The sequence below is a fragment of the Mauremys mutica genome, chromosome 21 (assembly GCF_020497125.1).
Source record: "Mauremys mutica isolate MM-2020 ecotype Southern chromosome 21, ASM2049712v1, whole genome shotgun sequence".
NCBI lineage: Eukaryota > Metazoa > Chordata > Testudines > Geoemydidae > Mauremys > Mauremys mutica.
Window position 1 is genome coordinate 12,399,002 of NC_059092.1, and position 13,091 is coordinate 12,412,092.

The 13,091-nt window shown below is 45.0% G+C and overlaps 1 protein-coding gene across 4 annotated transcripts in view; it reads left to right on the forward strand.

Annotated features, from left to right (window-relative positions):
* Positions 1-13,091, forward strand: part of TNFRSF1B (TNF receptor superfamily member 1B) — a 37,658-nt gene that overhangs the window by 23,297 nt on the left and 1,270 nt on the right. The window contains exons 3-9 of one of the 4 annotated variants that reach the window (XM_044996001.1): positions 2,722-2,850; positions 5,494-5,646; positions 8,919-9,012; positions 9,113-9,297; positions 10,141-10,218; positions 11,073-11,083; positions 11,558-11,798. In XM_044996001.1, the coding sequence (XP_044851936.1) occupies positions 2,722-2,850; positions 5,494-5,646; positions 8,919-9,012; positions 9,113-9,297; positions 10,141-10,218; positions 11,073-11,083; positions 11,558-11,798 (891 nt within the window). Of the gene's footprint in view, positions 1-2,721; positions 2,851-5,493; positions 5,647-8,918; positions 9,013-9,112; positions 9,298-10,140; positions 10,219-11,072; positions 11,084-11,536; positions 11,799-13,091 lie in introns of all 4 variants that reach the window. The other 3 variants (XM_044996002.1, XM_044995999.1, XM_044996003.1) reach the window with 3 other exon arrangements.

The following is a 13,091-nucleotide window of genomic DNA, read 5'->3' on the forward strand; positions in this document are numbered from 1 at the left end:
GCAGAACTATTTTATACTTTTGTCCTTGCTGATGCCCAGCCACCGTACCGTCTGGTTGGCTGTTCACAGTATTTAGTTAATCCTTAATGACCTTCGTGGATGAGATTTAGGATTTCTTCTTTCATTTTGTTTAGAATTATGATGCAGTTGTCTTTATTCATGTGTCCATTTGACTTGCTTAATTGTCTACGCCAGGGGTAGGCAACCTATGGCACGCGTGCCGAAGGCGACACACGAGCTGATTTTCAGTGGCACTCTCACTGCCCAGGTCCTGGTCACCAGTCCGGGAGGCTCTGCATTTTAATTTAATTTTAAATGAAGCTTCTTAAACATTTTAAAAACCTTATTTACTTTATATACAACAATAGTTTAGTTATACATTATAGACTTACAGAAAGAGACCTTCTAAAAATGTTAAAATGTATTCCCGGCACGCGAAACCTTAAATTAGAGTGAATAAATGAAGACTTGGCACACCACTTCTGAAAGGTTGCCGACCCCTGGTCTACGCACTGCAAAGTAGTCTCTTGTCATTTCCTTAGAATCCTTTAGATACTTGGGTGAGCCAGCTCTAATGTAACTTAGAACTTCCTAAACTTGCATGTCTGCCAAGGTTGATTTTTGTAGCTGGTGTAGTCTCTTTTCTGACACTGGGTCTGTATGCGTCCACAGCTTCCATGTATGCCGTTACAGCATCTTTGAACTCACGGGTAGTTGAGTGCAGAGCTGCGCTCCGAGACAGAGTTCTGCAATGACCAGTTTTTCCCCCAGAATTTATTAGCAATTGGGTTAAATCTCATTAACCTTCTCGATAGCCGTTACTGTCTTAATGATGCTTGATCCAGGACTTTTCCACCGATGAGGGTACCAGCAGTTTGTGGTGTGTTGTCAGTGTAAACGAATCCAATCCACACAGAGAGCTGTAAAAGTTCTCCCATGTCCACACCAGGCACTCCTTGCCTGGCACTCCTTTTCAATCGGTGCATCTTCTTTTTTGCTTCTGTAAGTGTGCAAAAGTGAAATGCGAATGGCTTCCACTCAGAGCCATGTTGTCGCAACTGTGCTGCATGTAGGCCATTGCTGCATGCATTGGCACTGACTCCCATTGTGGGTTTGTACCCTTGTTGTACTTGAGAACTGGAACTGTTGAGATCGTTTCTCTTACCTTGCTGAAGGAAATATCTTGATTTCCCTTTTCCCCCCTCGGCACCAGGATACGTTGGACTTTAACAGTTTATTCCGTGGTTTTGCCACTGTAGAAAGGTCTTGCAGGTTTCGACGAAGGTAATTTACCGCGCCCAGTACATGTTTCTGTTCTGGTATGTTCACTGGTGCATTCAGTTCTTGAATTGCTTTTACTTTCTCAGGGCTGGGACTGATTCCATCTCTGTTTATTGCCTGTCCCAGAAACTCCATTTAGGGTAGGTGGAAAATGCACTTTGCCATGTTTCATTTGTGTCCAGAATGACTTATTAGCCCTCAGGACTTTGTTGATGGTTTTGTTATATTCTTCCATCAAAGAGCCATAGATTGAAATATCATCCATGAAAACTACAACTGCATTTGTGTTCATTAACAGTTCTGCCATCTTTCTTTAGAAAATTTCAGGTGCACTGGTAATCCCAAAAGGTAATCTTTTGAAAGCAAAATTTCCCAAAGGGTATGATAAATGTAGTTGGTTTAGCACTTTCTCTGGCTAAAGGGATTTGCCAGAATCCACTCAAGGCATCCAGCTTGGAGAATATTGTAGCTCCTTTCACTTTGGAGAGGAAGGCATCCAGCGTTGCAAGGATATGTTCTCTCACAACTGCTTCATTAAGTCTTTTAAGTTCCACACAGATTTGTATTCTCCCATTTTTCTTTATAACTGGTACCACTGGGACACACCTGGCTGTTGGCTCAGAGAGATTGGCATAATGGAGACAATCTGCTGCATTCTCGTTAACTCACTTTCCACTTTAGGAAGCAATGGGCTAGGAATCCTGTGAGGTGTATGTACGCTGTATGGTTCAGCATTGTCTTTTAAGGTTATTTGAACTGAATCTCTTTTCAGAAGTCCAGTATCACCAAATATTCCATCAAGTTCTTCCACCTCTCTCACATGACTGCCATGCTGTGGCTGAGACGGCGGTTGGTCTGTGATCCTTTTGATCACACGTGCTCTGAATGCAAAGCTTTTGTCTTGGCTTAAATTCTTTGCTAAATCAGTGCCTTCATATTTGTAAGGTGCTTTGAGATCCTTGAAAGGTACCAGATATTTGTATTAGATGGCACAGATCATCAACCTCTGTAAATGTAAAAGTTGTAAATGTTTGCAACTCCTGCTTAAATCAATGGGATGTGAGTGTGTGTGTGTGTATATATGTATATATATATCTGTGGTAATTCTAAGATACCTATCAGCTTGGTATCCAGGTGCCATACAAAAACAAGAAGTATCTTAGGTCAGAATTTGGTACAATATATATTGCAATATTTAGGAACAAGAGGATGACGAGTTGAGGTTGCTGTGGCATTTCTTCGCTTGTATCCTTTAATGTCTCAGTCTCACCATTATTTTAACATCTATGTTGTGGTTATCAAAATTTCATGTTTCTTTTAATCAACGAGCAAACAGGATGATGATGAAGGGAAATCGGTGCCACAGCTATGAACGAAACTTACCAGATGTAATTCCTACTGAGTCATTCCAAGCAGACATTTTCATTGTTTATTTTGCAGGTTACCGGATGCTTCAAAGCTGCAATAGCAGTGCTGACACACAATGTGCACCGTGTGATGAAAACACGTATACAAGGCTCTGGAACAGAGCTCGGCGCTGCCTGGGCTGCTCATCCCCCTGCAATAGCGGTATGCTGAAGCCATTGCCTGGGATGCTTATCCCTTTGCCAGCTCTGTTTTGTTTTAGGGATGCTGAGAATGAAAAGATAGATCTAAATGATACTCTAGAGGTGAAACTCACTTCGGTGTTGAGAGCCTACACAAAGATGCCTGTGCACCGTCTAAGTCTCACTTCAGCTCTGTGTTGAAGGCAGCAGTGACGCGTAGGCTTTGCACTGGGCATCTGCTGAGAGGTGAAGTTCATTCTAGATGAATAGCACAATCCAGAAGGAATTTATTGCCCGGAAATGGTACGAGTGGTCTGCTTCTAGGTTTGGTTTGGTTTAACCTGATTTTCTATCTTCTAAATAATTTGGTGGGGGGGTTGTCTTTCTGTCACCTGGCTATTCCCAGTGCGAATTTTCATTATACAACAATTTAAATGTAAATGGTATCCTAGAAATCAATGAGGGAAAAGATTTCGAGGTCACTTATCCATCCCCGTCACAGATTTTTTTTTATTCTGAATAATTTGGCATCAGACTGATATTCCTGGAGACTGAACTTCTCTGTTAGCCACAAAATTGGTACCACATGTTCAGTTTCTCCTTACACTCCTCAGCCAATATTGCTAGAACCCTGACTTGAAGGGGCTGCCTGAGCAGGTGAGGGGATACTTCAGGGGGGAGGGATAGCTCAGTGGTTTGAGCATTGGCCTGCTAAACCCAGGGTTGTGAGTTCAATCCTTGAGGGGGCCATTTAGGGAACAGGTGTAAAAATGTGTCTGGGGATTGGTCCTGCTTTGAGCAGGGGGTTGGACTAGATGACTTCCTGAGGTCCCTTCCAATCCTAATCTTGTATGTATGATATAGGTCCCATGGTCTCTTCATTTCTTGGCCTCCAGTAATTAGCACCAGCTGTGAGGGTGACTTGTGATGTTTTTGTTTTTCATTTGCTCTGCAGTTCAGGCGGCAGAAGGATACTGGCTCAATCCATCACAGGGTGCACAGTGTAACACAATGTAATCGCTGGTGACTGTAGTCTGTTCTCCCATTGCATGTGACTCCTAGTGGGGGTAGTGGGGGGGAAGTAATGCTCTCATTCACTTCACTAGCAATTAGGAAGGAGGGGAAGCAGCATAAAGACTAAGGGGCCTGGTGCAAATCTTGTTGTGGCAATGGGAGTCATTGATGTCCGTGAGCTTTGGGTTAGGCCTAAAGGGAGCAGGCACATGTGACAAAACTGGCTAATTGCAGATGTCTACAGTGTGCTCTGTGATCAGGTTGATGTTCAGTATAGAGGGATTGTCCGGCGAGGCTCCATGTCCCGGCATGGCTCTCGGATACCGTAGTGATGGGCAGGTAGATAGAGACAGACGGGATGCTGCGCTGCTTTGCGATCCCCCTGGATGCGGATGAAGCATTGTGTTTTAGGAGCTACAGCCTGCATAGGCCTCATCTCCATAATAAAAAATGAGGGCATTTGCATTTTGCTCCATATTATGCGAATGAGGTGCAGCCCTTTGATCCCTGGCAAGTGGCCAACGTGACCCTTGGGCAAAGTGTGGGCAGCCCCTGGCCTGATCCAGCGTCCATAGGGCCAAAGCACCATTGGCAGGGGTGCCCAGGGCTCGGGCTGCTGGAAGTATGGCGAGGCCGGTCTGGTCTCCGAGGGAAAGCCCCGATGCTGCACTAGGGTCATCTGAGCGGCGCCTCGGGCTCCCCCCTGAACAGCACTGTGACCCCCCCCCAATGCCACAGGTTGCAAGGCCCCTCACTCAGTTTTGCCCCCCCACACTCCTGTCCCGGCTGCCCAACGGCAGTGCTGAGGAGCAGCAGCACTGTCTACTCAGGTTTGGCTCCATGACCCCTTCATCATGGTGGGCGGGGCCAAAACAGAGTGAGTGGCATTGCCGCCTGGCGCACAGGGGTCGCAGTGCTGATCAGGAGGGACTGTGGGGCCGCGTGCCTGCTCCCAACCTGAGTGGGCCATGGGGCAGCTGGCGCTTCCCCTCCTTGCCGCTGATGTGAGGCCAGCTCCTGCACCCGAGCTCCTCCCCAGAGGCCTGCCCAACCTCATCCCACTTCCCGCAACTGCTGAGCCCTCAGGACTCGCTCAATGACAACCTCAAGACTGCTGCAACTATGGGGAGCCGTGGTGAGGTCCCGTGCAGGGGAGCCAGCCAGGAGAGAGGTGGTGGGGAGCCCTGACGAGGGTGCGGGGAGGACAAGAGGGGGTCCAGCTGTGTGTACTATGTGAAAAATGTCTGGGCGGCCCCTTCAAAGCACCACATTAAATGAAATGTTTTCCTCTCACTGGGAGGTATATTTTCAGCTGTTCTGGGTCCTGTCCTCTCTTTGTATTGAAAACTGGGTAATCAGAGGCACAAGAGCTTAGATTTATGGCTGCAGTTCAACTGTGGGGATCCACATCTAAGTGCACATTTTGCAAATGCAAATTGCGCCCCTACAAGAGAGATCACTCTTTAGAAAATGTGCACACAACGGCAAAACTCATTGCAAAAATCCTCCTTTGAGGAGGAATCTAAGCCTGCTAGTCACCTGCTGCAAAATAATTGACCTTCACGTCCATTATGTACTAACAGATAGTGAGGACTGTCCCTTTAATTCTTCCTTATATCCTCACAACTTCCGTTATTGTTTTTGGAATTAGGATTAGTGCAGACTCAAGAATGCACAAGGACCCATGACAGAATCTGCAGCTGCCTGGCTAACGCCTACTGTGCTTCAAAACAAAGTCACGGTCGCTGCCTGCTTTGTAAAGCACACAAGACATGTAAAGAAGGCTTTGGCGTTTCCAAACCAGGTAAATTAAGTTTGAGTGAGCAGTTTCCACGTACAAAGAATTAGTGGATGAAGCATGAGTATTTTTGCTACTTGTCTACCCATAAAAATAATTGCTGATCCACCCTGAACACTGTACATTAGAGAAATATTTCCCTCCGATCGCCTAAATTACTTCCTTAGGTATTTCTAGTGCACCCATCATAACAGTATCTATGCACCAAATACAGCATTAGGAATCACAATAGTGGTGTCTGGGCAGGGGAAGGATATATGTTCCCCTCTTCTCACAGCTGCATGTTTCAGTAAAGCTCTCCCTGTCTCTCTCCACTCGTTGCTTGATTATATTGCTCCGTTTTGTGATTTGCTCCATGTGTGTGACTCAGAGAACCATAGAACTGGAAGGGACCTTGAGAGGTCATCTAGCCCAGTCCCCTGCACTCAAGGCAGGACTATGTATTATCTAGAACATCCCTCACAGGTGTTTGTCTAACCTGCTCTTAAAAATCTCCAATGATGGAGATTCCACAACTTCCATAGGCAATTTATTCCAGTGCTTAACCACCCTGACAGTTAGGAAGTTTTTCCTAATGTCCAACCTAAACCTCCCTTGCTGCAATTTAAGCCTACTGCTTCTTGTCCTATCCTCAGAGATTAAGAACAATTTTTCTCCCTCCTCCTTGTAACACCCTTTTATCATGTCCCCTCTCAGTCTTCTTTTCCATACAAAACACGCCCAATTTTTTCTGTCTTCCCTCGTAGGTCATGTTTTCTAGACCTTTAATCATTTTTGTTGCTCTTCTCTGGACTTTCGCCAATTTGTCCACATCCTCCCTGAAATGTGGCACCCAGAACTGGACACAATACTTCCGGAGTAGAGCGGAAGAATTACTTCTCGTGTCTTGCTTACAACACTCCTGCTAATACCTCCCAGAATGACGTTGGCTTTTTTTGCAACAGCGTACACTGTTGACTCATATTTAGCTTGTGATCCACTCTGACCCCCAGATCCCTTTTCGCAGTGCTCCTTCCTAGGCAGTCATTTCCCATTGTGTATGTGTGCAACTGATTGTTCCTTCCGAAGTGCAGCACTTTGCATTTGTCCTTATTGGATTTCATCCTGTTTAGTTCAGACCATTTCTCCAGTTTGTCAAGATCATTTTGCATTTTAATCCTATCCTCCAAAGCATTTGCAACCCGTCCCAGCTTAATATGATCTGCAGACTTTGTAAGTGTACTCTCTAAGTCACTGATGAAGATATTGAACAGAACCTGCCCCAGAACTGATCCCCCACTCGTTATGCCCTTCCAGCATGACTGTGAATCGCTGATAATTACTCTCTGGGAATAGTTTTCCAACCAGTTTTGCAACTGGTTTTCCAACCAGTACCACCTTATAGTAGCTCCATCTAGGTTGCATTTCCCTAGTTTGTTTATGAGAAGGTCATGCGAGACAGTATCAGAAGTTTTACTAAAGTCAAGATTTACCATGTTTAGATCATTGAAGATCTCCTGGTTAAGCCAGGCTGGTCTCTTGCCAGACTTCCTGTCTTTCCTACGCAGTGGGATAGTTTGCTGTTGTGCCTTTAATAATATCTCCTTGAAAAACTGCCAACTCGCTTCTATTGTTTTTCCCCTTAGACTTGCTTCCCATGGGACCTTATCTACCAGCTCCCTGAGTTTGCTAAAGTCTGCCTGTTAGCATTAGGCCTGTATGCTGCTCATATCCCACTTATGATCTCAAAACAGGGCGTAGGGTTGATTTAGGTGAAGAATAAACTTTGTGGTGGCCCACTGCACAGTGTACACGAGTGAATTTCACCCTGCTGTAGATGGTTCTGCATTTTCCTAGGAGCCTATGACAGTGTAGCTGTCTCAAGATGGCTTAAGAATCTCAGAACAGGTGGATTTATTTCTGCAATCCTGTTTTCAGTGGGCGTTCTTCCTGAGTCAGGAGGGAGTAAAAATGACAATATTGTAGTTTCCACACAGGTATCCTGTCACCCATCAGTAAAACGTAGCCACATCTTGGGTGGAAGATGGCAGTCACAACTGTTGTTACCCATAGCAATATGCACTTTATAAATCAATGCATCTGCAAAGCAACACTATCCTGTGATTCAGGACAAAAAGTGAAGAATACCTAACATGATAAAACATTCAGGGGAAATTTTTAGATGAGTCAACTGTAATTACTAAGGGGAAGTCATGTGGCCAGGACTCTGGGGCTAACACACTTATCTTGTCAAAGCTTCCGTGGGATCTTTAATGAACCCAACCTGAGAGATGGCACATCCAGCAGCACAGGGCCCCTAAAACCATATTGAATATTCTAATATTCTTTTAGGGCAAAATTCATCCCCTGTGCAGAGGGCCAGCTCAAGGCCTATGAATTACTTAAGCCCTGTTTTGAATGATTAAGTGATATGTGAGCCTTGTGCTGTCTCTGCACAGGGAAGAAATTTCATTCTTAGCGATTGAAATGTTAATGTTTCTAGAATGGAGAGAGTCATTATTTTTAATAGTGACTTGCACTGTAGTGCCTTCCCTGTCTGCTGCATATTGTTGTGAGCTGTATTGTTTTAAGTGGCACTGAAGTGTGACTGTGGGATGTAGTACATGACTCTTAAACTGTACGTTTCCCAGCAGCTTCGTATTGCAGAGCTTTCGTTTCATTCTGCAATCTTCCTTCCTCATGCCAGGCAGCGGCAAGGGCTTGTTGTTAGGATCCTGCCTCTACTTGCGAAATATGCGTCCTCCGTTTCGGTCGTTCCTGCTCACAGGAACATTATTTGGATTGCCTCAAGGTTTAGATGGTATTTTAAATGTTGTGCCTACCTTGATTGGCCCCAGAATGGTGGTGAATATACTGATGTGAAGAAAAAGCATCATACCCAGAGGCTGCTGGGGAATGGGGACTAATTTTTTATGGTTGCCAACCGTTGCAGTCCTTACTCAACTAAAACTCCATTGACTGGATTAGGAGTTTTGCCTGATTAAGGATTGGCAAAGACTGCAGGGTTTGGCCTTTAATGCCATGTTTTAACTGTTCCAGTTGATTCCAAGTAACCCTTTGAAAAATACCGTAGCCCTCAAGGGCAGAGAGATAACAGCCCAATTAATCTTTCCGTCTGTAACTGGGCAGCATGTGGGATGCTTGGCTGTCAAAGCTAGCGCTTTCGTTTGTCTCCATAACATTTCCAGGATCTGTATGACCCACCTAAAACTTTATGATTCACTTGGTGTTTCTCAGCAAGTGACTAACTGGCAACTTTTGGAAATATTTGTTTAAAGGAACGAACGTTACGAATACAGAGTGTTCCCCCTGCCGTCCCGGCACTTTTTCAGATGAAGAATCCTCAACTGCCTCCTGCAAACCGCACAGCGTGTAAGTCCCAGATTTGCCCTTTCTGATTTAGCGAGACATCAGCCTGTAATTGTGTCCAGGGGTGGTTTTTGTTTTTAAACCCTTCTCTTGTTTCTTGCAGCTGTCAGTCAGTGTCTGTTGCAGGAAGCAACACAAGTGACACAGTCTGCAGTGACTCCAAGGAGGATGTTTCTGTCACAGCCACATCTCCTCATACTACCACACCCAGCACTGGCCAGCCTATAGCAGCAAGCTCCATAAAAACCAATGCCGTCCAGCTTTCTCCTGATGTCTCTCAGACCATTGGTGAGCTATTGATTTAAGTTCATGTTTTTTCGGTTCAGGAAGTGAGGTGATGCATAGGTGTTTCTTTGCTGATCGCTTATGAAATCATTTGCAAATGCAAACTCGCAATGCCTGCATTCCGTTGGAGGAGTTCAAAAGGGCTTGCTTAGACTGGTTTGTACATTTTTTTTTTTTCCAGAATATTTACCCAGCTGTAGTACACTGCAGCTCTCTTGTGACTTGGCAGATTTCCTCCGGGGCCCAGTGTCAGGTTATGTGCTGTGTCTCCTGAGAGATGCAGCCCAGGAGGAGCAAGTGCAAAGGTGTAATGCCTAGAGTCTGGGCTGCTATAGGGGCCAAAATCATCTCTGGCTTAACAAGCCGCCTGGGAGTCATTCTGATGTATGGCAGTCTTACCCAGCTGCCTGTGAGCAGCTCAGAATCTCCGTAGTATTGAACACGGTGGAGATGCTCTCTCCTCCTGGCATACCTTTTACGCTGAGGCCTCTGTGTGTATAAGGCCCAACGTAGGGTTGCTTATGTCAGCCCTATGCTTCTACTGCACCTGGGGAATTCTCCTAGCCCATTGTGGCTCCCTGATGGGTGGTGTGTGGGCCAGAACCCATCCCTCACTTTTCAAGATTATGAGACAGTCCAAATTTAATGAGGCAAGTGAGATCAAAATAAGATATTTTGTATCTATCAGCCAAAACCATCGCTCTCTGTTAAACTTAGAGGCACAACTGATGTGTGTGATATTTAACTTTTATAGTAAAGGAGAACCAAAAAAATAAATAAAAATCACCAGTTTTTACCAGTACTGCTTAGATCTGTCCGCCAAATTACTTCTCTTGTTTTCTGTAGGTATAATAGTAGGATTGACGTCTCTAGTACTCATCGTAGTTGCAGGGGTTGCCTGTTGCATTGTTTCTAGAAAAAGAGGTAAGATTCATGGAGTGAAAAAAAATTTGGAGATATACCTATCTCCTAGAACTGGAAGGGACCCCGAAGGGTCATTGAGTCCAGCCCCCTGCCTTCACTAGCAGGACCAAGTACTGGTTTTTGCCCCAGATCGCTCCCTCAAGGATTGAGCTCACAACCCTGGGTTTAGCAGGCCAATGCTCAAACCACTGAGCTATCCCTCACTTGGCAGCATCTGTAAGCTTAGATATACAAATGCTAGTCTCCTATCCACAATATTCAATATGTATTTGGGGTGAAATTCTTCCCTGCATGGAAGGCTGGCATGAGACCTGTGCACTGCTGAAGCCTCATATAATCCCTCGTATCTGGGACACAGGCCTGTAAGCCTCCAGTGTTCCCGTGAAATCAAGCACCTGTGCAACAAAAACCGCCACTGCAGTTTGTGAAGTATTTTGTGCTGCATGATATAATTACACGACATTATTAATGGTTGTTTTTACTTAATTATTATGGCCATGATTTTGACTGTGATCAGCACTCTTTGTCCTTTCCGCTGGAGAGTGCTGATTATTTAATTCAACTGATTTTTTTGAGAATCCCCTTTGTCTACTGCACCTGTCCCAGACTCTAGGCACATTGCAGAGTGAATATAAAGCAAATGTTTGATAACATTTTAAAACAGGGTCCACAACCAGGTCTGCTCCACCCACAGATGATACAAGAACAAAATAAAATGCAGACCTCTTGCAGGCACCATATCCCCGTTTAGTTAAAGTGCAGCTGTTTTGTAATTGATAGTACTTGGTGCTTTGTTTTTAATTTTAACTTTCTTTTCTCACTTGCAACCTGATTTGGTTCTTGTCGAATTGAAGCTCCAGATTTGGTGAGTATCAGTTCATTCCTTCTTCCTTGCTGCCCCTTTTCATTAATTCATGTTTTATAAATTCATGCAAGATCAATATCTGTTAAAATATATAATAAAAATGAATAGCTGAAAAATATTGCTGGAAAGATGAGGGGAGTGGGTTGCCCCCTGAACAAGTCAGAGCCTCAGATGCATCAGTTTGCAGTGGCCTTGTGGTGGTCAGTGTGCAGTGGGATCACCAGGGGATCACTAAAGGTTTCTTCAGGCCCCTAAGAACAGACCTAGGACATAAGGGGTCAGACCATCACCTGGTGTAAGTTGTTGTGCTCCATTGACGTCAATCAACATCAGCTAAGGATCTGACCCAAGCAGTGAAATAAAGCCTCGTACTTTATTTCAACCTACTATCTTCTTTTCTTGTTAAACGTTTCACAAAATTTCACCTTTTGCCATTTTCTGTAACCGTCCCAGCCCTTCTTGTGTCCTCCAAAGCAGCCTGAGAAAAGGCCACGAGATACAGGAGCACAGAGCACCAGTGGTCCTAAGCAGGAGGAGCAGCATCTCTTAGAAACTCCTGGCTCAAGCAGCAGCTCTTTGGACAACACAGCTTCCGGAATCAGCATAATAAGTATTAACACAGAAAAGAAAGAAACCGAGAGAACTCAGCAGAGACGTATGACCTCAGAAGGTTGTAATCATCACAGCGGAGCCAGACCCGGCTCTGCAAGCTCAGGTAAGAGTCTATCGAAAGGTGAACCAGAGCCCTCCGGTATTTTATTATCATTATTTTTTAACATAGCGAGTGCCACAAATGGAAATAGAATTTTAAGATACAAGACAAGAGGTGGGAGTGTATGGAGACGGTTGATGAGAAGGAGGGAGGAGTGACTGCTTGAAGAAATAGGATTGGGAGACTAGAGACGCTGGACGGGGGTGAACATGGGGGTTGTAGGCTGTTGCTCCTTTGGCCTGAGCAGTTAGCCAATATCTGGGGCCCTTGCAGGTTTGTTTTTGGTAGGAAGATACATTGATTATATGAGTCAGCGTTTTCTTGGATGCAGTCCTGTTTGAGGAAGAATGTACACCAAGTCCTGTCTCCCTGAACGCACTAGGATCAAACGATAGGCAGTTTCCTTGTTCACCATTTTCAAGTCTGCCCCTTCAGCCATTTCCGTGCCTAACAAGTTCTGTCCCTGTTCCCTCTCAGGGCCATGCTCACAGCCGCCCTCCCTCACTGTCTGCTGGCTTTCTCCTAAAAACACCCACCCCCACCCCCACCCACCTTCAATCAATATTCTAGTAGGGAACCCCTCAGATCACATGGCTTAGCTAATCAGGCTTCGCCATGTGGCCTAGTGCCTTGGGTGGTAGCCTCCTATTGTTTCCAGCTATCGCTACATAAAGGGACATTTAATTGCTCCTTCCATTTAACCTGAAAGAAGGGGGCCTATTGGCTTTTAACCATGTCCTTGGTTGTGTATATATCGAAGTACGGCTTGTTGGCAGCTGTTAACATCTTCCAGGAAAAACACAGGCCAAGGGGGCAGCATAACTGTAGGTATTAAACTGAGAGTGGGAAAAGGAGACAAGGGGGCAGTAAAGCAAGAAGACGGGGAAGAGGGTAGGGAATGAGGTGGGGAGTAGGGAAAAAAATTCAACAAATATCCAGGGAGTCAAAAATGATCCAGTGACTCTGAATGTTTTTTGTTGCCCCAATATTTTTACGGGTTATATCCAAAGAATCAGTGTTAAAAGAACAGGAGGACTTGTGGCACCTTAGAGACTAACAAATTTATTTGAGCATAAGCTTTCGTGGGCTACAGCCCACTTCATCGGATGCATGCAGTGGAAAATACAGAAATATATATAAATAAAATCTTGTGTGTGTGTGTGTGTGTGTGTGTGTGTGGAATACACACACACACACACACACACACACACACACACACACACACACACACACACACACACACACTCAACATGAAACAATGGGTGTTACCATACACACACTAACGAGAATGATCAG